This window comes from Pithys albifrons, chromosome 11, assembly GCF_047495875.1.
Source record: "Pithys albifrons albifrons isolate INPA30051 chromosome 11, PitAlb_v1, whole genome shotgun sequence".
Taxonomy (NCBI): domain Eukaryota; kingdom Metazoa; phylum Chordata; class Aves; order Passeriformes; family Thamnophilidae; genus Pithys; species Pithys albifrons.
The window spans coordinates 3620727-3647463 of record NC_092468.1 but is presented as its reverse complement, the minus strand read 5'-3'; the positions used below and the strand labels follow the sequence as shown (position 1 = coordinate 3647463).

Genomic DNA, 26737 nt, shown 5'->3' with positions numbered 1-26737 from the left:
CGCAGGGCCCCGCAACGCCCCCGGGGGCGGGGCCTGAGGGGCGGGGCGGCCACGCCCCTTCCCACGGCGGCGCGCGCGGGAGCGGAGTGCGGGAGTGCGGCCGAGGAGGCGTGAGGTGAGGGGAGCTTTGAGGGGCCGGGAGAGCTCTGAGGGGCCGGGAGAGCTCTGAGGGGCCGGGGGAGCTGCCCTGCCCTGTCTTGTCCCTGCCCCGAGTGCGGGGCTGCGGCCGAGGAGGCGTGAGGTGAGGGGAGCTCTGAGGGGCCGGGAGAGCTCTGAGGGGCCGGGGGAGCTCTGAGGGGCCGGGGGAGCTGCCCTGCCCTGTCCTGTCCCTGCCCTGTCCTGTCCCTGCCCCGAGTGCGGGGCTGCGGCCGAGGAGGGGTGAGGTGAGGGAAGGTCTGAGGGGCCGGGGGCGCTCTGAGGGGTGCGGGTGTTGCCCTGCCCCTTACCTTGCCCCTGCCCTGCCCTGCCCTAACCTTCCCCTGCCTCTGCTCTGCTCTGCCCCTGCCCCTTTCTTTGCCCCTGCTCCTTCCTCTGCCTTGCCCCATCCTGCCCCTGCCCCATCCTGCCCCGGCTCCTGCCCTTTGCCCCTGCTCCCTGCCCCTTGCCCCTGCCCCTGCCTCGAGCGCGGGGGTCGCGGCCGAGGGACGCGTGAGGTGACGGGAGCTCTGAGGGTGCTGCCCTGCCCTGCCCTGCCCCTGTCCCTACCCCTACCCCTACCTCTACCTCTGTCCTGCTCTGCCCCTACCCTTGCCCCTACCCTTGCCCCTGCCCCTACCCTTGCCCCTGCTCCTGCCCCTGCCTTGCCCCTGCCCTGCCCCGCCCCGGGACAGTTTGTGGTCCCTCTGCGCGGCCCTAAAGGCCCAGGGCTAAGAAGAGGCGCCAGGAGGGTCGCTGGGAAAGGGTCTGTCCTTTACAGACGAGCCCTCCAGCCTGGGGGTTCGGGTTCGGGTGGGAGTTGCTGTTGAGGAGCAGGAGGAGCCGAGGGAGGCTGCGGGCAGTGCCCGGAGATGGGCAGAGCCCTGCTCGTCCAGGTGGTCTCATGGGACCCCCGAGCAGGGGACGCTCCGCACAGCGGGTGGGGCTGGCGCTGCTGAACACGCTCTTACAGCAAACTCCGCAGGGTGAGGAGCATCACCGACAAGCTCCTGATAAAAATCTCGGCTGCTCCCCGGCTGGGTCCTGCCTGCGTGGGAGTGCTCAGCCCCGAAGGGAACGCTGTGGGAAAGATCATATGTGAAAGATTGCTGTGCTTGGTCCATATGTTAAAACATAATGTAGCTGTAGCCATCTGCATAACTCTGCTTCGTTTTTTAGTAGCTGTGAGAAACTTTATTCCTCTTTTAGCCTCCCTCTGAGAAAGAGCTGGGTGACACATTAGTCTCACAAATGAAAATAATGTTGTTCTGTGTTCCAGCAGGGTCTAGTTTTGTTTGGCATTGAAAACTGGTGATGGAGAATGGTTAAGCAGGGATCAATGACATCAGTCATCAGGAAACACTCTGGGAAGGAAGAGTTGCTATCAGAGCAATCTTGCATGATGATGAAAGGCTCATGGATAACCTCTTTAGTAGTTTAATACTTCATAGGTCATAGACCAGTTAATGGAATGAAACACAGATGTTGCAGATACTGGAATTTATTTTTAGAATGAAATTTCACTTGAGAAACATGTTATCCAGTTTTAATTTGTGTGAGTAATCAGGGTGCCAGATTTCTGTCAGTAAGTTGAGCTTCATGAGAAAGGACATCAAATGGCTTCATGTTTAACATCTGTAGTCCCTTCCATTAAAAATTCTTCCCCAAAACCAATCTCTTTCTTACAGGGGAGGGGAGGACAAGGTAACTTGGTAACTTTACCAGTGAAGTAGTCACAGTGAGCTAAAAAGCTGCATCTTTGTAAACCTAAATGAGTTTGCAGTTGTGTACATATACAGATATACAGTAGCATTGAGAAGGAAATCCTGGAAATCATCCCCAGTTTGAACCATCTTTACCTTCTGCCTGGCACAAAAAGTTGAGCAAGGGGAAGGATTGAGAAGGAAATTGAGAAGGAAATCCTGGAAATCATCCCCAGTTTGAACCATCTTTACCTTCTGCCTGGCACAAAAAGTTTTGACCAAGGAGAAGGATTGAGAAGGAAATTGAGAAGGAAATCCTGGAAATCATCCCCAGTTTGAACCATCTTTACCTTTTGCCTGGCATAAAAAGTTGGTCTCCTGTTCCTTCAATACTGGGCAGTTTGTTTGATCTCCAGGATGGCTCCTTGCTGGGAGGAACAGACCAAAGGCTGCTGCTCACTGGGGCAGTTTGGTATCACTTCACATGAAGCTGAACTCGCTGGCAAAAATCTGCTTGGGAGATGGAAAGAACCAGGCAGTGATAATTTCAGATGTGTGGAATGAAAGCAGTAATGTGCAAGGTAGAGAAAAGGAGTTAGGGAGGGGGAACAGGGAACAATCTACAAAGGGCACTTGAGGACTCCTCACTGGCCAATATCAGCATATGCTGACATTTTATGTTGTCACAATAAGTGCCTTGGTCTGTTGAACTCGTGCAAGTCAGTGTGAAAGGACTGTTGGTGGGTCTCTGTCAAGAGATTTTTTTGCATAGAGGTGTTAGATGAGAAATTTTAAAAATATATTTGTTTGTGTCTGTCTATTTTGTATTTCACATGAAGCTCCATGTGAAAATTTTGGGAATAAAAGGTAAAATGACTTGAGTTTGCAAGTGTGCAGATGAAAGAGGAGGAGAAAAAAATTCCTGTTGAAGTTGTTAGCTCTTTGCAAAGCACTCAAGCATGAACGGAAGTGTTGAGGGGAAGAGGGTTTAAAAAGAAAAAAACCATGAGTTTGGGGTTTTTTTTTTAGCTTTGAAAAAACTGTTTCCTGTAAACAGCGAGTTGTCTTTGGGCAGGATGTTTGGTTTGGGTCGTTTCCGGAAAGGGTGTGAACGATTCAGGCTTTGGAATGGTTGTCACACATCTTGTGCCTTCAGCACCCCACCTTCATGTTGCTCGAATTTATTGCCTGACCATGTTCATGGGAACAATGGTAGCTGCAAGTTCTGCTCCTCATTAGCACAGAAGAGTCAAATATGTCAAATATTTGCACCCTGTGAAGAAGTTGACACAGTTTCAGATTCTGGACATCCAATCAGGAATGCTTCTTTTTTAATTTAATGTGCAACAGTTGATATTTCAGTGATTTGTTGCCTTTTTTTTTCCTCTTCTTGTACAATTTTCAGTAAGCTGAAAAACTTTTTTTTTTCCAGATTTGTTCCTGTCCTTCCCTAAAAATGTCCAAGGTAAGAGTAACATTCTGCAAACCTTCCAGTGTAACAATGTGAAACAGATGTTTTATTCTTCAATATTAGTCCTCATGGACAAAATGTGCAACTTGCATTGTGTTTTATAGTGAAGTCTATGCTGTATTTGCAGTCCATAAGAGAGAATTCACATTCAGAAAGCAAAATATTGAAAGACTGGTTGATATAAGGCATATATTAAAGTAGCTTCTTGCAAGTATAAACCTCTACAGTTATAACTAATACTCTAGGAAGGATTTAATTTTGGTCATGGAGTTGTACACCAGGTCCCTGGTGCCTCTTCATTGAAACTTCCATTCTGCTACTTTGTTTTGAGCTGGAATCATTTAAGAAAAGTATATTCTTAGATCTAATTTCCTCATTTACTAATAGAACCAACTGATTTTCCAGTAAAATCCTTTATTAAAAATGTAATATACAGTATTGTCAACATGCTGGGATTCATCTAAGTCTTGTCCCCCAGGATTTGCTATGATGTGTAAAACATCCAGGCTGACTTACTGGAGTGAAATGAATAATAAAAGGTGCTTGAGTAATGTATTTTAAGAGGTAAAGAAATAGATCTAGAGATTTCTCTACCATATTTGTTGTGTAAGTTCCCCTTTCCCTTCTTTAGGATTGCTCTCTGCAGAGCCCTTCCAGCAGGTGACTGTCACTTCGTGGCTTGCTCAGGGTTTCCTTTGGATATGACAAAAATGGATTAGAAATGGTCACCTTTTTATTCAAGCCCATAAAAATTGCACACAAGTTTATTTTAACTGTGTGTGAAGGCACTGTTTAAAGTGGCTGCACTTCATACTTTGTCACACTCTGATTGTTTGGGATTTTGTTTCTTTTTTACTTAAGGTGATCTTGACTGGACAGTTGAATAAATGAAACTTTTTTTATTTTCTTTCAAGCTCTAGGACTATATAGTTATTCTTTACTTCTTTGTGAAACTGTTGAATAGTAGAAACCTCTAAATATGTCACAGCTTCACAGAATCCCAGACTATTCTGAGTTGGAAGGACCCACAGGGATCAGTGAGTCCAACTCTTCAGTCAATGGCCCACACAGGGGATTGAACCCACGACCTTGGTGTTATTACAACCAAGTTTTAACCAACTGAGCTACTCTCAGGGTCAAGCTTCAAACCATTTGAAATGACCAAGAGTGATACAAACAAGTACATCTTGAGTGGTTGCTTATTATTGAATTATTTTATTTCATTTTATTTTATTTTTAGCAACAGCCTGCTCAGTTTACCAATCCAGAAACTCCTGGCTATGTTGGATTTGCAAACCTTCCCAATCAGGTTCACCGAAAGTCTGTGAAAAAGGGATTTGAATTTACTCTTATGGTGGTTGGTAAGGAAACATTTTATAGTCTTAAAATTAATACTTACTGAGAGGGAATTTGACATTAAAATGAATGTTACCTCCACTATTGTAAGGCTTCAGCTTACATCAGGAATTCTGTACTTTCTTTTATAGGTTTTTAATTTAATTTTTTATAGTTTATTAATTCTTTATAGTCTATTAATTCAGCAGTTGTTTTCCACATTACAAACTATGTTTGAATACATCAATAAGTTTGTGGGTGAAGAAATTCTGTTGTGCACTCCAGCAATCATTTCTTTTTTCCTTTTCTCCTTTCTTACAGGTTTCAAGCATTGCTTTTAAAATGTAGTTTTAAACTGGTTTTGCATTTGAATACAGTCTTTATTCACTCGATTAAGAGATTAATTAAGGAGAGCATTCTATTTAAAATGTTGTTTATGCTTCTGTAGTTCAACAGAATCTGAACTCTGCTCTTTCCAGCCTTGTAAAAGAAGACTGAGAATTGGACTAGGTTATGATATGAGCTGTTACTTTTTATATGGATCATGATTTGCTGTCAACAGTTGTAGTTTAAAGTGTAGTTCTGTTTGATAATTCATTGAAAGTCTGTGTTGGTGTCTGGAATATAAAGAAAAATCTCTGTCTGCAGAAATGTCCTGATCCTTTGGGAAGTTGATTGCTATTTTTGATTTTTTTAATCAGACATGAGTGTCTTCTCTGTTTCTCCTCTTTGGGCACTGTAACTTCTGAGTTTTGGTGTTTGAGCTCTGCCATTCTCACTTTTAAACAAGCTTTTGCAAACAGTCCCCGAATAGAATTAGGCTCTTTATTACCTGGCACCACCAGCAGTAAATCCCATTTGTCTGTTAGATTTGTCCCAGAGATACCACAGTGGGAATGAGCAGGAGAGGTAGGAGAGTACAGGATAGGAGGTGTTTAAGTTCTTAATTGTTTTGGATTCCAGTAATTACAGCCAGAGTCTGTGTTCTCAAACCTTTCATTAGTTTTGCCAAATGACAGCCCTGGCACTGCTTTTATCCTGTTTCTGTCTTTGGTGCTTCATTGCTGGACAGACTTGGCCCTTATCTTTGGCTTCCTAGAAATTTTATCATAATTGTTTATTGTACCTTTCATTGGATTTGCTTTGGATGACCATCCATGAAGAATATCTTATAAAACCTAAGGGTAAAACCAAACTATAAGGAGCTGTTTCAAATGATGGTAACTCCTCAGAGTTTTCTGTTCTGTGAGCCTAAAAATCTGAAAGTTTTGAAGAATGAAACATGTGCTGTCTCTGCTGCAGCTCAACTTAATTTCCAGATCTCTTTGAGACTAATTGCAAATAGTGCCATGTAAAACAGGGCTGGCAGAAAGTAATGTAAAATTATATAGACCAAAAGTTGTTTCTAGCCTCTTGTAAAATAGAAATAGAGGGGAAATTACATGGTGTGAGTAAGAGAAAAGCAATTAATTTACCCATGTCAGAGTGAAATGGAACTTTACAGTCAGTGTTCTGAGGGATAAATGAAAACTTCAGGAAGAGAACTTGGAAAAAAGTGATTTCATTGACAATTTGGAGTGGTATTTTAAGATACACCAGCAAAGGGAGGCAGCTGATGTAAGATAAAATAAACTGTGCTTTAAATTGTTGATTATTTCAACAGTTTGGTATGTGAGTTCTTTCCTTCAGATATGCACAGGGTTTAAGTGTGTTCTCCTGTGGGCTGTGTCAAGGGGTCTGTATTGAACTATCATATTCATTAAGTTGCCATCCTTTGTTTCTGAGCAGGATAAAGCTGTTTTCCTAGTCAATAGTTTTTATTTTTCACACTGTTTTTTTTAACATAAACTGGAGTTTATAAAACTTTGGCTGCTTGTCTGTGTTGCTCCCAAAGAAATCCAAATCACTTGTATTTAGTAACAATTTTGTGTTCATTCTCATTACTAAGCTATGACTTCATCTAAATGGTTGTTTTACTTACAAGTCACTGTGCTATTGTAGCCAGTGTAATCCTTGACAGCAACTATGAAAATTGATTTGGTTAATGTATAATATTTACCCAAACTGAAAGCATGGTATGTGGCACTGGATGAAATCATACTTTTTTTTTGTTTTGCTGAAATGATTCCATGTGACTGCTGAGTGTCTCAGTTTAAAGGAAACCAAGATGTCTATCAAGGAAAATTGAGAAGAGGAGGCTCAGAGGTGACCTCAGCACTGTCTGGAACTCCCTGAAGGGAAGTTCTGGCCAGCTGGGGGTTGGTCTCTTCTCCCAGGCACTCAGCAATAGGACAAGGGGGCACGATGGGCTCAAGCTCTGCCAGGGGAAATTGAAGTTGGAGATCAGAAGGAAATTCTTTGCAGAGAGAGTGCTCAGGCATTGGAATGGGCTGCCCAGAGAGGGGGTGGATTCCCCATCCCTGGAGGTTTTTCAGCTGAGCTTGACCGTGGCACTGAGTGCCATGATCTGGTAAAGGGACTGGAGTTGGACCAAGGGTTGGACTTGATGATCTCGGAGGTCTTTTCCAACCCAATCCATTCTATGATTCTGAACTAGGAAGGGGGGTCTCTCCCCAGAAATCACCACAACCTTTGGAATCGAGAGACTTTAATCAGAAAACGTAGAGAAAAAGGATAACAATTTTTTACTACAACTATGTATACTTATAACCAAATCCAGAACAGAACAAACAGCGACACCGTGACCAAAACCTTCAAACAAATCGAGTCCTGTCTCTGCCCTTTCAGTGCAGTTGCATTTCCAGACGGCGGGAGGCGATGCCGCGCCTCGGGAGGAGCTGTGGCTGCGATGGGTCTCTCTCGGGCTCAGGAGAGGCACAAACAGGGAGAGGCGCTGGCTCCAGACCCTGTCCCAAGGCGTTTTGGGGTGGGGGAATTAACAATTCCTCTGCACTTGCGGTCGGCCCCTTGAGGAGTGTGTGGCAAACCCAGGCAGGGTGACTGTTCTGTCAGCAGAACAGCACCGGGCACGAGGATCGGGGGTGAGCCTTTGGTGTGTTTGTGGTTAGTAGTTTTGTGTTGCTAGTTAAGTCTGTCGTGGGAGGGTTACACTGCTGTATGAAACTTGTTTGATGTGCTTGTCTCTCTAGGATGTGTTTTGTGCTGGTTTCCTTTGGGGTTTTGGTCATCAATTAAATACAATCCTGCAGCTAAATGTTATCACGGGCAACGCAAACCCCACAACAACTGTCTCATACTTGTATTAATAAAAGTTACTTTGGGAGCTGCTGTGGAGAAAGTTCATGCTATTAAGTGTGGTCCTCGCAGCAGTGTCAAAGACTCTTCCAGTCTGTGTGCTGTCCATTGTTAGACAAGCAGTGTTGGGTTCATAAGACTTCGATGCTCTCGAACGCTTATAGCTAATTATCTTCGGTCGCTTTTAGCTAATTATCTTCGTAGAGAAAGTTCTCCCTGGCTATTAAGTGTGGTCTTAACAAAAGCAGCGGCTGCCACCCAAGCTGCCCGCCGAGAGAAGGATAGCAAACCCCAGGAAACGTCTTTCTCCTTCCACATCCCCCCAGTCCTCTCCCAGTCATCACGTTGGAATGCAAAGCTCTTATCCATCCCTTTGTTTAGGCTTCAGACATTTAGCAGGCTCTGGGACCAGGTAATAGTGAAACAGTGACAAAAATTATAGCATAAAAACTCTTTTTCATTGTGACTTTGCAAAAAGTAACTCCTTGCCAGCAGGCAAAGTAAAAAGGGACTTCGGGGTGCCTTAAATGTAGTCAGTTGAGATAAAGAGGAATTAGAGGCTTGCTTGAATAAAGGGCTAATAAGAGAAGGCCTGTTTAACACCTCATCAGTACAGCAGGAGAGTAGAAACCTGGGTGGAAGAGTAAAAGAAAATATGTTTAAATTGATCACAGAATCATAGAATCAGTTGGGTTGGAAGAGACCTCTGAGATCATCAAGTCCTACCTTTGGTCCAACCCCACTGTGATCACTAGATCACTCAGTGCCACGGCCAATCTCAGTTTAAAAACCTCCAGGGATGGGGAATCCACCCCCTCTCTGGGCAGCCCATTCCAATCCCTGAGCACTCTCTCTGCAAAGAATTTCTTTCTGCTCTCCAACTTCAATTTCCCCTGGCAGAGCTTGAGCCCATCGTGCCCCCTTGTCCTATTGCTGAGTGCCTGGGAGAAGAGACCAACCCCCACCTGGCCAGAACTTCCCTTCAGGGAGTTCCAGACAGTGCTGAGGTCACCTCTGAGCCTCCTCTTCTCCAAGCTAAACACCCCCAGCTCCCTCAGCCTCTCCCCACAGCACTTGTGCTCCAGTCCTGTATTATATAACACTCTTACATTAGAAAACATAAATAAACCTAGCAAGTGTCTAATTGATAATATTTGAAGCTGCCTGTATAAAGATCACTGGATTTTTGTACATGGTAGACACGTCCTTTGGAGCATGAGCTCCCTGCGTGTCTCCAGCTATGGCCAAGCTGTAATAAATTTGTGCTTTACCATCAATATCTGGATTTTCTTTAAATCAGTAGGGGCTGGGCTCTAACAAGCCATCTCTGTCCTGGCCTCCAACTCCCAAACCACGGTGTTGGTAAGGGACAGAAAAACAAATTCCATGAAAGATTTGGAAACTATAACATTGAGTTGCTCTGGGTTCTGTCTCCTTCACTGGTGAAGGCAGCACTGGTACAGTCTCATTTTGAGAGCTGCATTCTATGAGGTGTTAAAAACCAGCAGCTCCTACTCAAATCTTTATTTGAAAACAATTTCTATCTTTTTTTCTTTTGTTCAGTTATTTTAGTCAGATTCCTATTGCAGAATAGTCTGTCTTAGTCAGGGATTATGTTGCCCACCATTTCTAACATCTAATTTTTTTAATTAATTCTTTCAACACCTGAAATAAAGCTAGAATTTTAGAAAAGGATCTCTTCAGTGGATTTAAGTACTGAGCACTTCAAGTGGCTGCTCTTTTTTTAGGTTGTGAACATTTGTTCCAATCAAGATCTTGATCTTTAACTAATTAATTAGCTCTGAACTTTCTTCATAGCTCAGTCAGTAGCCCTAGAACAAAAATCTATTTATGGTACAATTTGGTAATTCTCAAATTCGTCAGTATTAAAAAAATGCTTTGTAGTCATGTCATATTTCTCTTTCCTTGGGTTGTTTTTTGCCATAGTAGCAAAGAAAGCAAAAGTAAATCCCTCTTTATGATTCTACAGAAATTCAGTAATGCCTTTTTCTCTTACTTAAATTGATGATATAGCCTAGGCAGGGTCTAGTTTCTCAATTGGGTATGATCTTCACATTCTGGAGTGTGTGTAATTAAAAAATTAGGAGACATGAAATGGGAAATACTAACTTTAAATTGATCAGAACTCCACTTGACTAGCAGAATTAATTACAAATCATCAGTGAAAGCTCTGGGAAAGTGCATTATAAAGCTGAGATGTAAAAATTGTTATTCAACCTTTTTTGTGAAAACTTTTCCAATCTAAAATTAGAAGTTGTAAATTTTTAATTTGAAATAAACGTGCAAAAATGTATAGTCAGATAATACTGTCTGGATACAGATGAAATTATTTATGTAAATATTTTGAATTTATCTTTGTTCTGAATCACAGGTGAGTCTGGATTGGGAAAATCTACATTAATAAACAGCCTCTTCCTGACAGATCTCTACCCAGAGAGGATAATCCCAGGAGCTGCTGGTAAAGACACCTTTGTTCTGGTTTCTCTGTGCTCAGTGGGTTTTGGAGTTGAATGCCTTTAACTCTGGATTTTGGTAACAGCCAGTGGTGATTTCTGGCTGTAATAGTTTCTAATGTATTTCATGACACTTGAACTGTTTGATAAAATTTGTTTCCTCTGCACCCAGGATGTCTATTGGATATTTATTATTTATTCCTTGGGTGTATTCTATTAGCTACTAGAAAGTTGATCACTTCTTTTGCTTATAGGAAGTCATTACGTCACAGATAAACAGTCAGAAGTTTAATTTAGTTTTTAATCAATTGCAATTTAAAACATATAAATTGTTTATAACTGCTTTAACTTACACCTTAATCCCTTTGCTTTGGGTTGATATTTAGTAACTGTGAACGTCACCTCCTCTTCTCCAGTCCCTTGTCCTTTTTTATTCTGTTAACCAAATCATACAATATCCAGCAAAATAGAATATTGTAAGAAAATAGAGTTAGATGATGCTTTTCCACCTTTGCTAGTTGTTGAATTGCTTTAATATTTAATCATGTTTGCTGATGATTACTTATCATATTCAGCCTTAGGAAAAAAAAATCATTACATAAAATTTCATATTGTTCTCTGATTACCTACAGTTTTCTCCCAGTTGCTTTTTTATTTTGTTTCTCCAATGTATTTAAGAAAAGTATGAAATCTGATACTATCCAGCAACATCTGAAGAATTCCTGTATTGAGTTTGCTGTTATCAGAGCCTTAGAATGTAACACATAGAATAATATTTATATGGTTGTATTTGCCAGTTAATCTTTGGAGCTTATCTCAGAATGTCAGGGTCTGACAAGGTTGATCCTGAAATGCCAAGTGTGTTGCCTTTCAGATAAGATTGAGCGCACTGTGCAGATCGAGGCCTCGACGGTTGAAATTGAAGAGAGGGGCGTGAAGCTGCGTCTGACGGTTGTGGATACCCCGGGGTATGGGGATGCCATCAACTGCCGAGACTGGTACGTGCACAGGGGGCATCTCTGCTCTCTCTGGAGACTCACATGCATTTCATACATGCCCTGTGTGTGTGTGAAGTGCTGAATGTGAGGTGGGATTTTTAGAGAGAGGGCTGTGGTTTCTAATTTTTGAGGAAGCTTAATTTTAGTGTTATGCATTAATTTAGATACATGTAAAGAGGCATCAATAACTTCCACACAACTTGAAATAAATTTTGTGATGTGGTTTTTTTTCTTGGTTAACTCTCTTAAGCATGAGAGAGTTTTAAGTGAAAAGTGACCTTAGAATCATAGAATGGATTGGGTTGGAAAAGACCTCCGAGATCATCAAGTCCAACCCTTGGTCCAACTCCAGTCCCTTTACCAGATCATGGCACTCAGTGCCACGGCCAAGCTCAGTTGAAAAACCTCCAGGGATGGGGAATCCACCCCCTCTCTGGGCAGCCCATTCCAATGCCTGAGCACTCTCTCTGCAAAGAATTTCTTTCTGATCTCCAACTTCAATTTCCTCTGGCAGAGCTTGAGCCCATCATGCCCCCTTGTCCTATTGCTGAGTGCCTGGGAGAAGAGACCAACCCCCACCTGGCCAGAACTTCCCTTCAGGGAGTTCCAGACAGTGCTGAGGTCACCTCTGAGCCTCCTCTTCTCCAGGCTGAACACCCCCAGCTCCCTCAGCCTCTCCCCACAGCACTTGTGCTCCAGTCCCTTCTCCAGCCTCGTTGCTCTTCTCTGGCCCCACTCCAGCCCCTCAATCTCTTTCCTGAACTGAGGGGCCCAGAACTGAACACAACACTCAAGGTGTGGCCTCACCAGGGCACAGGCCAGGGGAAGGGTCACTGCCCTGGGCCTGCTGGCCACGCTAGTTTTGATTCAGGACAGGATCTCATTGACTTAATTTATAGTCACAAAGTAATGGAACCAGTGGGACACAAGAATTTCAACAATACTCTGAGAAGGCAAACCAACTAGTCTTCAGTATGAACAAAAATCCACCTTTAGATCTTGCCAACATTCACTTGAGCATTCTCAGATTCTGTACTTCATTTTTAAGTACCCTGTGCCACCTGCCCTTGGCTGGAATCTTGGGCCTTGATAAGCAAGTCCTTGTCAATGCCCACACCCTGTGACAGGGATCCTGGTTGCTTGGCTTCACTGCCATTTAGTGTCACACTGTTGGCTGCAATGTCCCAGGATCAGTGCTCCAGGTCACCAGGGGCTCACCTGGCTGGTGGCTGGAATCTTTTTGCATATCTCACAGCTCACCTGGGGATGGGGATCAGTGATTGCCTCTGGTCCTGCCTCTTCCTCCTGTTGTGAGGGCCCTGCTTCTTCTTCATCCCTCACTACACACCTTGATTTGGTCCTGGATCTCTTCTGTACAGGGGTGACCGCTCCTGGCACAGATTGTTCCTCTGGTTTGGCTGCAGATTGAGTAGCCACAGTGCCTGTTGCTCTGCTTTCCTCCTCCTTCCCCTGAGGGTGCTGTCTCTGCTCCTCCCTGGAGCTGCCCCCACCTGCTAGTCTGGGTTGGAACCAGAACACCAGTGGAGAAAAAGTTGGATATGAGCAGGCAATGTGTCCTTGCATCCCTGAAGCCAAGTATGCTGAATTGCATCAAAAGCAGCGTAGCCAGGAGGTTGAGAGAGAGGCTTCTGCATCTCTGCTCTGCTCTTGTGAGACCTGCATGGAGCTCTGGAGGGCCAGCCCAAGGCAGACATGGACCTGTTCAAGCAGGTGCAGAGGAGGACAACAAAAAGGATTCAAGGTTTGAAAGAGCAGTGAAGACAAGCTGAGAGATCTGGGGTTCAATGTGGAGAAGAGAAGGCTCCTGGGACACCTTAGTCTTTCAATATAGGAAAGGGGCTTAAAGGAAAGATGGGAGAGACTTAATCTCAAGGCCTGTAGTGACAGAGCAAGGGGCAACAGTTTGAACCTGAAAGAGAGTGGATTTAGATTGGACATAGGGAAGAAGTTTTTTACAGTGATGGTGTTGGGACCTTGGCACAGGGTGCCCAGAGAAGCTGTGGCTGCCCCATCCCTGGGAGTGTCCCTGGCCAGGTTGGACAGGGCTTGGAGCACCCTGGGATAATGGAAGGTGTCCCTGCCCAGGGCAGGGGCTTAGAACTACGTAGTCTTTAAAGGTCCCCTCCAACCCAAACCATTCTATGATTTTAAAACAATTTGGAACAAGAACCTTAAATTATCTTGAGCATCTATAATTAATGCTAATCAAGATATCCATAGTAACCCAAGAGAAATTTGTTGTAGAACTGAAGTTGTGTTGTGTACATGTATATTTTATATTACTATATATATAAAAGAATACACATAATATCTTGTTGTTCTAGAATTCAATTAAAGTTTTAAGTTATATGCTCTTCTACTTTTCCAGTCCTACAGAATCAATAAATGATTTTTTTTCATTCAGAAGGTTGGTTGATTAGAAGGATGTCTTGGTGTTTTAATATTACCTTTGAAACAGCACTAAAGTTATTGACCATTTGGTGATTTCTCAAATCCATGTTTATTTTACAGCTTTAAGACCATAATTGCTTACATTGATGAGCAGTTTGAGAGATACCTGCATGATGAGAGTGGTTTGAACAGAAGGCATATCATAGATAATCGAGTTCATTGCTGCTTCTATTTCATTTCACCATTTGGTCATGGGTAGGTGTTTCTCTGTCTTTTTTTTTTTTTTTAACATAATTTTATTTCAGGGACGTGGTTTGTTCCTATTGACTTAAATGTTCAGAATCAGGTTGCCATTACTTAAGAAAGTTGGCATTAATTGGAAATATTCTTTCTCTGTGTAAAGAGGAGTATTTATGTTGGTGTGAAAGTAAATTGGTAATGTAGAGTAAAAATAAATAAAACTTTTTCTGTATTTTGACTTTAGCCTTAAGCCTCTGGATGTTGAGTTTATGAAGGCCATACACAACAAAGTGAATATTGTGCCAGTGATTGCAAAAGCTGATACACTTTCTCTGAAAGAGAGAGAGAGACTGAAGAAAAGGGTGAGTGTTTTCCCAGCTTGCAGAAATGTGTTGTCCTTTGATTATAGCAGTATGGTGGCTGAAGACTGGGGCATTCTCATGAACCTTACACAGTCCTAGCTGAGGAAAATTTAATCTCCTGCACAGTGTAACATCATTTAATTGTAGTTTGATATCTTGTAACTCATTATATTATATATTTAACTGAGAAATTACCCTTAAAATGTTGTTTATAAAATGGCAGATTGACTACATTTGCAATTACATTATGAATGCATTTTGAATCTTTGGAATAATACTTAGATACTTTTGTTGATGGTAATTGGTCTCTTACCTGTTTAATCAGTCCCAAAGCAGAGACTGCATCTAGAATATATATATGTGTGTGTGTGTATATTTTTTTTAACCCAGTCAGAATTCTAGTGGTTGAAAAATGGGATTTTCAGTGATGGTTCTGATTTTGGGGTTGTTTTTCTGCCCCCATGTCACTCTTCTAAAACATTCCAGTTCTTTCTTTCCAGAGGCAAGACCTGTTAACACATTCAGTCTTGCAGGACTTGGTGCCATATTTGCTGGAGGGAGAGCAAAGGCTGAAGGAGTCAACGAACCATCATGAGTTAATTACAGCTATGAAGTTTAGAAAGAAGGATTGACATTAACTTGCCAAAAGGATTGACATTAACATGCTCAATCCAGTCTTAGCTCTTGTATTTAAAACTTTATCTATGGTTTTTTTCTGAAATTCCTTATAGCTATCTTACCTAATTGGGAATAAAAATGAGACATGAGCTTTAGTAGATATATTTATTGTGCTAGCATTCTGCAGAAATAAAGATAGCTTTATTCTTTTTTAAAGAGCAGAATTTGGGTTTATGGCAAATGGACTCTGGCTGCAGATGCCATTCTTGAAAGTCATGAAAACTGAAAAAAGTATTTGTTGTGTCAGTAGCTCAGTTAGATTTTTAAACACTCTCACCTTTACCACCCAAGTAGCAATTCAGAGGTAAGAGCAAGGAGGTTTAGGCTGTTCTAAGCAATTATGATTTCTAAGTCAATGCTTTTATGATTAAAAAAAAAGCAATGGTTTTAAAAACACTGTTTCCACAAAGAACAGTGAACCCTATTGTTTGTCTGAAAGTCTGTGGGAACTAGTTGTTGGATATCCTGAAGAAATAGAGTGTTTAAAAATAAATCTTTCTCAATTTGGGTCAGATAGACATACCCAGATTTTTTAAGAGACTGTGTATTAAATAGCTTTATGTTAAGATTTGAAAGTACTGACTCTACATATATATTATGTTTATTTCTAACATTACAAATCTCAGATTCTGGATGAAATAGAAGAGCATGGCATCAAGATTTATCACCTGCCTGATGCTGAATCAGATGAGGATGAAGATTTTAAAGAGCAGACCAGGCTCCTGAAGGTTTGACTGGCTTCATAGGTTATATATGTGGGTAATATATTATATTTCTTCAGACTGCTCAGATGTCCTTGAAGGACAAGACCTGACATGAACCTGCAGTGAGTCACTGTGTCTCTGTGCCCAGGCTCTCCTGGCTGGAAGATGGTGGCAACAATTACATTTATTTTTTTTACACCTTCAAATTAAAAAAATTACCACCTTATTACCATAGTATGCAGTGCTGAACAGAACAAGAGTTGTTCTTAGAGTTGTTTGTGCTGGTTCATTATTGGTAACTTTTGCACTCTTGGCTTTCAGGCCAGCATTCCATTTTGTGTCGTGGGATCCAATCAACTCATTGAAGCCAAAGGCAAAAAAGTCAGAGGTCGGCTCTACCCCTGGGGTGTGGTTGAAGTGGAGAACCCGGAGCATAATGACTTCCTGAAGCTAAGAACCATGTTAATGTAAGCTAGAAAATGCCAATTAAATGATAGCTTGTAAAGCAATCACCAGGATACTCAAGCACTATACTGGGAGTTTGAGGCAGTTGTGGAATCCTTGGAGACATTCAGAATTTGGGGAAGGCCATGAGCAGCCTTGACCTTGCTGGCCCTAGTCAAGGATTGAACCAGATAGACCTGAAAGGTTCTCTCCAGTTTGAATTACTCAGTGATTCTGTGAAAATAATCTTATGTTTAATTCTTTTGTCAATGGCAGTGTTATAGTGCTATTCAAACCCCCAGGAAGATGGAACAGGTTGTTTGAGGCCTTGTGCTTATTTCAGTGTATCTGTAGGTAGCAGCAAAGGAGCAGCCTTCAAAAGTCTGCTGGTTGTGTTTTTCCCAGGTTTAGCTACTCTGTGTCCCCTGCCCACCTTCATTACAGCACTCACCCAGGAGAAGAGCTTCAGTCAGGGTAGCCTCAGGACTGAGGGCGTCTCTTTGTGTCCTTTACTGCACCAATTTACCTGAAATTAGCTTTTAAAGAAGAGAACGTGTGTGCTGAGCACCTTGAGCCAAGGCAGTGCCGAATGAAGAGTTGGTTAAACAAGCTGATGTGGCACAGACATGTTTCATCTTTTAATTACTTTTCTTCCTCCAGCACCCATATGCAAGACCTCCAGGAGGTGACCCAGGACCTTCACTATGAGAACTTCCGCTCTGAGAGGCTCAAACGAGGCGGCAGGTGGTTGTCTCGTGGTTTACATGCTGTTTCTTCCTCTTCTGAATCTAGTTTTGGTCTCTCTGTCTGGGTCTCACCTATCATTTCATTGCTAGGGTTTGTTAGATCAAGGGCAGCTCTGTAGCTCCAGCCAGCACCAAATTCAACCAACCACCTTGCAGTGAGTGTAAGAAAAAGTGTTTGGGAAATCTGAAGAGACGATTGTGGTGTTCAAAAGGAAATAGTTAGGTCTGTGCTTAGGTCTGAGGCTTGAACACAGTTGGTGTGGAATGTTTGAGGTACGTGAGTAGTTTAGATGTCTGTGATAAACATGGTCTTAAAAAGTCTTGAAGTTAGGTCAGGGCTGATATATTAAAATATATTAGGGTTTGGTTTCTTTCAGAATTAACAATTGGAATATTTGGGCTGTGTCTTTAAAAAAAAGATGCTTGAGTCTTTCTGCAGTGCTTTATTAAACAAGACATGCATAAATAATTTTCTTTACATAGCAGTCACAGGGTTGTCAGCCCTATTTTGAGGTGGGGTGGGTAGGGCACAGCTTTCCTAGTAAGAGGGAAGGGCAGAACACCCCATTTTTAGCTGCAGTACTTGAGTCCATGAGTTCTTGTGGAAAACTGTTTCCTGGTTTAGATGTTTCAGCTGCACCTCTTGTTGCAGCCACTAGAGGGTTCCAAACTGCACCTTTCGAGGGCTTTGGTGCATTTTGCAAAACTTTCACTATCCTGCTGTTGACAGAGGTTTTGTCACGTGCCTGATTAGTTTTCAGCAAAAGGAGTTTGTCTCTGCCTATACCATTGGCCTACAAGTCCAGTGTTCCCCTCAGGCAAGATGCAATGCTCTTCTCTCTGGACTTTTAAATCCTTACTTCTGAAGTTCAAGATTAAAAACCCCTCAAATTTCCCAAGTTCTGGTGCCTGTTATCCAAGAGATGTGTACAAAGGCCTTAGAAATGTAGCAACCTAAGGTCATCCAGAGTTAAAACAATTTTTACAATTTTTAGAGGATTTTAAGTTGCCTCTGCCAATAATTTGTCCCAGTAAGTTGCTGTTAAGTCAGGCTATGTGAAACTGAAACAGGTTTTTGTAACTTGTCCAGTGAAGTGGCCCATATATCTTTGTTTCCATATTTCCGAAGTGGGTGTTAGAATGCAGTTAGGTTTACTGTAAGTGAGGGTAGTTTGTGTGTGAATTTATTTCAAGCTTGCACCTTCCCCACCAGGAGTGCTTGGCAATTGGTGCTTGTTGATTGCACTCATTAATATTCTCAGAGGGTTTGGGGGACAGAGGATTTTTTTGACACTCTATTTCTCCATTAACCTTTGAACAAACACCACTTTGTTCACTTTGCATTTTTGATGGCACTTGCTTGATAAGATCCTTTAGTAGATCTTTCCTGTTGTGACATGGAGTTGGAGAAAGCTATTAGCAAAACGATTGGTAATCTGGAATAAAGCCAGGTCAGACTCTTCTTCCAGGGAACAAGTGACAGAACAACAGGAAACAGCCTCGAGTTGTGCCTGGGGAGGTTTAAATTTGATATTAGGACAATTTTCCTCACTGAAGGGGTGGTCAGGCATTGGCACAGGCTGCTCAGGGCAGTGGTGGAGTCACCATCCTTGGAAGAGTTCAAAAGGCTTGTGGATGTGGCATTTGGGGACATGGGTTAGTGGTGAACACAGTGCTGGGTTAGTGGGTGGATGTGATGATCTTAGAGGGCTTTTCCAACCTTAATGATTTTCTGTTTCTAAAAATATTCATCTTATTTCAGGAAAATAGAAGATGAAGAAGTGAATAAAGACCAGATTCTGCTTGAGAAGGAAGCAGAAGTAAGATGACAGGACTTTGTATTCTTTTAATGGGGAAATTTCTGTTCTTATATCACTACTTTAGGTCAAATGATTTATATAATCTTGGAGATTTGTAAAGGAAAAGACAGGTGTATATATTTAGCAAGATAAAGTTATATAAAGTGCACTAAGAAAACAGAATGCAAAGAGGTGTAGAGGAGTCTTAGGATAGACATTTGTTGGAACAAGTGGAATCTGGTGAAATGTGATTCCATTGCAGTGCTCAGCCATAGATGTAACACACTCTGTGTGGGCAGAGGGAACCATTCACACAAAACATGTAAAGGTTCTACAGTTCACAAGTGCAGATTGGGAAAAAGTCAGTTCAGCTCTGCAGCAAAGGAGGGAATGATGGTAGGAATGGTCAGGAAAAAGAATGAAAGAGAGATTCTCATTCTGCCACTATGACAAATTCATAACGTGTAACTCTAATGCTGTTTTTGTTGTTCCCCTGACTCAAAAAGGGTATACTCAAGACCATAAAAAGTTCAGTGATTAGCAAAAAGTGGGCAGAAAGGCTGAAATGGAGACCTGGAGCAGGTCCTGTCCAAGGGGAGATGAGGTTAATGCCCTTCTTTTGAAGCAGATGACAGGCTTGCATGATCATAGCTGGCAGGATGAGTGGGAATTTACTGTAAAAGCAAGAGATCTTGGTCCATGGGATTTATAGGTGGCTGATTTCAGGCAAAAAAAGATGCTTCTAAGATAGTCTGTAAATTGTGGAACTCATTAGCATGGAATTTGTGCACAGCAAGATTTTTTTTAGCAGATAAGCTCAAAAACACTGAGAGACTGGAGAGTTTGCTTTTCCATGAATTAGGATCACTAAATGCAAAGGTAGAATTTTTTGCTTTAGCAAGTTCCAAAGGGACAGATTCTCAGGTTTGAGGGCATGTGTGGGTAAGTACTGGGAGTGAGCATCTGGCTGTCAGGTTCTTCCCTGCACTTCCCAAGAGCCAGTACTGGAGAGAGGGCTGAGTTAGATGAATACCTCGGCCTGATGGGCAGCCTTCTATCAGTGATCTTTGAGGTAACAAAGGTCTCAAAAGATAACCAGAATAAAAGTGAAAAGGGTTGTTGGTTCAAGGAATATGAAAACCAGGATGGTATAAAGTTCTAAAGGTTTAACTTCATTGTAAAGCTTAAGTGTTTAGTTTGAGTTTACAGTATAAGTGCACAAAGGCAAAGCACCCAAAATTGTTTCCAGTGAGGATGACTTGCCATCTGTCAGAGCTGAGCACAGTAAAGGGATTCAAGTATTGTGTGTGCAACATGGTTGAATTAATCTTAGTAGCTGAATTATGTAATTACCTTGTGTTCCCAAGGGACTTAAAATGTGTTTTCTGCTATAATTGTAAATGCAAGCTCCTGGACCAAATGGAGTATAACCATTGTCAGAATCCACCATCATGAAAACCAGCAGCATGGCCTGGCCACATATAAATAGAGACAAAACTATTAATACTGACAATGTCTGGCAAGGTTTTATTACATATGGATACCAGTTCTATTTCTGATAGAGGCTCTTCATTCCTCCTTTACATGCTAATCTCTTTTTCTCACCATATTAATGCTGTTTCTGGAGCAATTTGGCAACATCAAGCCACAAGTAGGAGAAAGCATTGAAAGCATTAATCCTACAAAATAGATGCCTCATGGCTTCTTTTAGTTTTGCAAAGTTTTGTACCTTTGTGACAAAAATTGTAGTGGTGAAAGGGTTTATTTCCTGGATTTCACATGACAGTAACATATTCTCATGACAGCTCAAAGACAAAGCCTGTCATTTCTAGTAACTAATGTCTAAAGTGATATAAAGAGAGCAACACATGCAGCTTCTGGCAGCAGGTGGGAAAGGTCTTTCCTGTCTTGTTTCTAAATGTTGTAATGCTCTAAAACTAAGCTTCAACCAAGTTTAATAATGCTCCTGTGTCCTTGGAGGGTTTGCCTGTAGTACTTGCTTCCACCTTGTCATCACTAGCAAGGGATTTGGGAAGTAATCCTGACATTTTTTTTTAATATGACAGATAGTGGCATAGTTTGGATGGATGCAAACAAACTGCTTTTCATCTGGTAATAAACTTCAGCAACTGTGTTCACTCAGCACTTCAGCACCATCATTTTTATGCATTTAACTTCAGAGACTTCCATTTAGGGAGGATTAAAAGTCTCATCCCACAGTGCAATAATAAATCTATTTATTTCAGTCAGTAAATGAAGAGCAATAGGAGAAGGTACCATAACCCAAGGTGCAGAAAATGCATGAATGTGATCCCTCTTTTATATATTAGTGACAACGAAGAAACACATTCTGAGGGGAGATGAGGCCCCAAAATGTTCTGTGCTGCTTTTCCAGCTGCGCCGCATGCAGGAGATGATTGCGAGGATGCAGGCGCAGATGCAGATGCAGATGCAAAGTGGAGAAGGTGACAGCAGTGCAGTTCATGGGCAGCACGTATAAAGTCTTGGGTAAGATGTTCAAACACCCACTTAAAGGGCTTTTGCTTTAACTGCTCATTAGTGTGGTTGGTATTAAGAGGGTTTGGAACAATATTTACGAGATGGGTTTCCATAGGTTTCAATTTTAATTTTGATTTTTAAGGATTAACAGCTGTTTGTGAAGTGTAATGGCTTGGAGCCATTGTGGTGTCTGTGTGCAAATTTTCCAGAAAGTCAATACTGGTAAGAACCATGGAAGAAGTCTTTGAAATAGTTTCAAGAGGTGATTCTCAAGCTCATAATGCAGTCATTGCCTCCTTGGGCCTTATAAAATGTGCAGTTCTTTTGGGTTCCTCGCTGTGAGAAGGCAGCTGATCTGAAATTGTGTTTTCCTGTCTTGTTTCTAGAGACCTGGAGTTGGACTGCAGTGATGTCAGAGCAGAAAGGATGCCTCTTGCTCCCATGTGACTTAGAGCTTGCTGTGGAGTTTAATGTGGGAATATTTTGTGGTAACTCTTGTGAGATGTATTTCCTAACATGTAGTCAGACAATATTTTATATGTTATACACATTTGACTTTGGTTTTGTTTAGTCATTCTTATGTAGAGGCTATTTTCAATTTCCCATTGTATTAGGGACACAAAATAGACATTGAACCTTTTCTAGCCTGATACAGCATTAGAGAATATTTTTAATATATCTCATTATCTCCCTGCTTTTAACTTTGTATTCCATTTAGGAAAGAAATGGCTGTCAGTGATATCTTGTTCTGTGCCAGGTGACAGTCACCTCACTAAGGATCCCTGCAAGGTTAATTTTATATATTACAGTGTTTACATGTGTCTGTCTGGGAGACCATCAGCCCTTTCTCCATCTCTGCTCACTGCAGGAGGATTTCCTTGGCCTCTGCAAGCATCAAATGAAAATCCAAGCACACCTTGTGTCTTAGCAAAAGAAAGAAGAGGAAATGCCTCTGTGAAAAGCACATTGTATGTTACGTGACAGGCATTATTTCCTTCAAATTGAACCTTGAGGGTTATTGTTTGCCTAAAATCTCTTACTCTATTGCAGCTAATTTTGAAGAGTTTCTTGTAGCTTAGCACAAATCAGCCCTGCTATTTTCTGGCATTATTGTAGCCAAATAAACTTGAACAATGCTGATATTGTTAAAGGAGGTAAACCCCAAAGAATAGTTTTATATGCACAACTGTTTCCTATATCTAAAAACATAAAAAGTTCTATCACTCCTAATTAGTATTTTCATAACATTTTTAGGGCATTACAAACTGTTAATATAGTATAAAGTCTATACTAACACACTTCTCTTTTGTAAAGTAATCTGTGCCTGACAGGACCAATGCAAACTGTATTTTAAGCTCTTGCTCCAAGATGGATGCAGCAGAATTGCTTCAGGAGTGACTGAGTTTTTTATTAGACCAAGGTCACTTCCCTGTCTACTTCTGATAAAGCCAGTGCTCCAATTTCTTCATCTGATCTGTTACAAAACATCCTTATCTATACAGCTAAAAAACAGGTATAATTGCAACTTTTTTCTTCTCCTGGAGCTCAGGTGCAGCTGTGACTTTTATAATTTTTTATTGTTTCTTTGATAAAAAGAACAGAATTTCTACAGCTAATGTGTAATTCCAGTGGTACTTCAATGGCTTGATTAAATATAAGCCTGCTAAGCAACTGAAACTTCTACCTGCCAGAAACTACTGTTTATAAATTGTTTTGTGTTTGAATCTTTCTGAAAATGTGAAGTAAAACCCTGCATCATACCCTGGGCTGGGGAGCTCCACCTCTCTTTACAAAAGCAATTACTATCCAAGTTTGGCATGACTCATTTGACTTTCCCTAACCCTCACAGAAATAAAAATGAGAGCCTTTTTGTATGCTGAGATTCACAGAAGGGTTGAGTCCCATTGGGTCAAATATTTACATCTAAAACTTGGATGGGGAAAACACGTGCTTCTAAATTCTTGAGTTGCTTTTTCAAAAGAAAGTAGAGAAAGAAAGTAATGTGGCAGCACTGTCAGAGAACACTCCACACCACCTTATTTATTTCTATCACTATGAGCCTGTACTTGAAGAAAAACTGTGAAATCTAAAGTGTCTGCACCGGGGCCTGGTTGTGCATCTCACTCTCCCTGTGTATGTTGGGTTGATAGTTTTTTCCTGTGTTTTTTAACATGAGAAGAAGAGCAAATTGTCCATGTGTTTAGTGCTGTTTGGTCACTGCCTGTGGAATTATTTCAGGCAATGTGTGGTTCTTTGAAATATCACATATCTATTAAAAATATTTGTTCAGGATAAAGTATTTCATTTGATTCTTAGATGAAAAAAATTTGTTCTATGAATTCTAGCAGGAGAAATATTTTTCTATGTTGTTTTGGTTTTTTTAATGGGAAAAAGCAAGTTTATAGCACTTGCCATTGTAAGTGAAATACTCAAGGCAGGTAAAGGTTGCTTCTTCCCAAGCCCTTGGGGCAGTTGTTCATAGTGTGCCTGATGTCTCTGAAGGTCTGTTTTCCCTACACTTTCCTTGGGATGGTCTTGAAATTCCTGGTTTTGTGTTAAGACATGAAATGTGAGACTGGTTTTCTCCAAAGCTGTTTCAGACAAACTCAGCTGCTGCTGGAAGAAAGACTTGAGTTGCAGAAGGACCTGGGGACAAAAGGTAGATGCAGTTTGGTGGCTTGCTGAACCAGCCACTGTTCTTTTCCTGTTATGCATTGTGATGGTTTTCATTTTATGAGACAAAATACTTTGGAATTTGCAGAGCTTTAGAGTTGGTAGCAAAAACAACTTGTTCTTGGTACAAAAATGTGTTATATTCTGTTTTATGTACTGCCATTAGCCAAAAGGATAATAAAAAATGCTAAAAAATTTTTTTGTTTTCATTATGATTTTTTGTTATAATCAACCTCAGCAATATTACTTTGTGGTGACATGTTTTAAATATTGTCCTCATTCCTGCCAGGACAGGGTTAATTTTTGCAGCAGCCAAGAGTGGGCATGGCCAGGACCTGGAGGTTATTCTGTACCACATGTCAGTGCCAGGACTGGGAGAAAGGGAAGCCCCTTCCAGGGAGAAGGGAATCCTTGCAGGTGAGTCAGTGGTACAGCAGCTCCCGAGCCAGAGGGAGTGATGTGGTTGTGTGGCTGCCTCAACACTCTCTCTTTTGTACACTTTTGTTATTAATATTGTTGCTGTTACTGTTCTTTTTCTTATCTCATTGCTGTTTCCAGTAAATTGTTCTTATCTCAACTCGTGATCTTTGCCTTGTGCCTCCAGTTCTCTCCAGCCACCAGCATGGCAGGAGGGCAGAGGAGGGAGAGCAGAGCGGTTTGGAGTTCCAGTGGGAACACTAAACTGGGGAACACCATTCCCAAACCATCAGAAATATAGAGGAGAAATGCAGGTGTGGTTGAAAGAGAACACAGTGAACCTGCATCAAATGTGATCATTAAGTATTGTATATCCAAGTGTTGTGTCTCCTCTCCAGCCACCAGCATGGCGGGAGGGCACAGGAGGGGGAGCAGAGTGGTTTGGAGTTCCAGTGGGAACACTAAACTGGGGAGCACCATTCCCAAACCATCAGAAATATAAAGGAGAAATGCAGGTGTGGTTGAAAGAGAACACAATGAACCTGGACCAAATGTGGTCATTAAGTATTGTATATCCAAGTGTGTTGGAACTGCATTTCCCTGTGGCTTTCCCCAGAGCTCCCAAAGTCCTACCTATGGGATCCTGCTTTTTCATCCCTTAATCATTATGTTAGCATAGAATGGAGCTGCTTTTCTTAGGTGGGGCTTTAAGGGTCATTATTTTCTCCAGTGCATCCTGCTTTGTCTCTGGTGAGGGCTAAAGACTGGTTGATCTTTTTTCTACATATCCCAAAGTAATTTAGGCTTCATCTTCCTGTGAAACAGCTTCAACAACCCCTGTGGTTGTTGCAGATTAAGAGCCTGGTGGCTCTGTCCTTTTTTAGATTCTTGAACTAACTGATTTTACAGCAATACTTTAAATTGGGAATTTGTGGCTTTTGCTCATCCCCTGCTATGGAATTATCTCTTTATGTTTTCTTTACCTGAAAAATTTAGTATGGAACTGGTACATTAAAGGAAAATTCATCTTTAGGCTGTAGGAGAGAAGAAAACATCCTGAATATGGGAATCTACTTTTTGAAAGAAAGCTTTTTGTTTGTTCTGCTTGGTTTTGTTTTTTTTTTCCAGAATGACATCCTTTCAGTCAAATGTAGAAGATCAAGTTGGATCCTGGAAAGAAGTGCTGGAAAAAAATTGCACTAAGAATTGCACAATTACTGGATTACTGGAATACTTATTATAAAAAAACTTCCAGATTTGGTAGTTCCATGCATATAAACAAAAAGAATTGTAGTTGTGGGCAGGGACTGAAATAGTGTGTCAAAACTCACAGGTAAACACCTCACAAAACTGGGTAAGTGTATTGTAAGCTTTGTGGTCAGAATTGTGTGGATTAGTGCAAATGGTCTTCTCAAATCTTTTTATATGTAGGGAAAAAGGAAGTAGATCTTGAGAAAAAAAAAGTATAAATATTATTAAAATCATTATAATCCCAACTAGCCACATTGAAACTGTCCTTTGTACACTGTTTTGCCACTGGCAGTGCTGGCAGGAAGGTGACACAAATGCATTTTTTAGGCAGCATATTGACTTATGTGCTCACATGCTAGAACAAGTTTTATTTTGCCTTAAATCTGCTTAATAGACCCAAGCTATCATATTATTTTTAAGGAATTGCAGGGCATTGCTAGGATAGGTCTATACAGCTAAACTCATATGTTTGTTATATGCAAATAAGCAGCTGAATGTATTTGGAGGCAGATTTTTCTAGAAAGGTGTACGTGTATCTTTTAACATTTTCTTCTAAATTAATTTCTCATGCAATTTATGCCTGCACTTCTACAAATGTTTCTTTTCTAGGATTTATTTTCTTCAGATCATCTCTGTGGTACTCAGTAGATTTTTCTCTGCTTTCATTATACTCCTGCCCTTACTTTGTTCCTTCCATTTGGGATCCTGCAGACTCCTGGCATTTTTCTCACACTTCATCTGCACTTTTGGGGTAATGTTTTTGCAGGTTCCACTTGTGCTAGTTAAGAATGATGGTGGTTTGTATGTGCAAATGTTCCTTTTCTGGAGGGGAGTAGTTGGAGTTTAGTCCTTGGCCACTGCAGCTCTTCAGCAAGGAATGAGAGTGCAGACCATTCAGAGCCTGTGGTTGTTGAGGTTGTTTTGAATATTAGGATCAAATTTATACTCTCAGGCTCTCAGGCTTTGCATTTGGGTGACACCTGAGGATGAGTTAGTCAGACCTCTCAGCTCATGAACACTGGGAACTGCAGATTATTAAATGGCTGAGGAGAAAGTTGTGCTGTGATGAGAGAGGAAAAGAATGCTTGGCATTTCATTAACCAGTGCTACCAAACCCCACGGTATTCAGCCTTTCCCTTAATGCACCATCAGTTCACTTTCCTGAGAAGCCAAGTTGAAA

General features: G+C 41.5%; 1 protein-coding gene across 3 annotated transcripts; it reads left to right on the top strand.

Annotated features, from left to right (window-relative positions):
- The first annotated feature begins 25 nt into the window (after nt 1-25).
- SEPTIN2 (septin 2) lies at nt 26-25846 on the top strand. 3 transcript variants are annotated; one of them, XR_011698717.1, is made up of 15 exons: nt 26-115; nt 3271-3303; nt 4550-4670; nt 10253-10339; nt 11209-11332; nt 13865-13999; nt 14229-14346; nt 15651-15752; nt 16050-16195; nt 16833-16916; nt 18681-18738; nt 21113-21225; nt 21603-23875; nt 24179-24306; nt 25435-25846. XR_011698717.1 is itself a non-coding variant. In XM_071565976.1 (13 exons), exons 2-12 carry the CDS (start codon nt 3295-3297, stop codon nt 21215-21217), a joined length of 1089 nt encoding a protein of 362 aa, XP_071422077.1. In that variant the 5' UTR covers nt 26-115; nt 3271-3294; the 3' UTR covers nt 21218-21225; nt 21603-24086. The 3 variants fall into 3 exon arrangements, 2 of the variants coding, with proteins under 2 accessions (XP_071422077.1, XP_071422080.1); XM_071565976.1 differs by lacking the exons at nt 24179-24306; nt 25435-25846 and having other exon boundaries at nt 21603-24086; XM_071565979.1 differs by lacking the exons at nt 26-115; nt 24179-24306; nt 25435-25846 and adding an exon at nt 145-241 and having other exon boundaries at nt 21603-24086.
- The last annotated feature ends 891 nt before the right edge of the window (nt 25847-26737 follow it).

What these genes read in the sequence shown, in the direction of transcription:
- SEPTIN2 (XM_071565976.1), top strand. An exon ending in AAGCTAAGAACCATGTTAAT is followed by an intron (nt 16,196 to 16,832) that starts GTAAGCTAGAAA and finishes TTCTTCCTCCAG; the next exon opens with CACCCATATGCAAGACCTCC. An exon ending in TGCTTGAGAAGGAAGCAGAA is followed by an intron (nt 18,739 to 21,112) that starts GTAAGATGACAG and finishes CTGCTTTTCCAG; the next exon opens with CTGCGCCGCATGCAGGAGAT.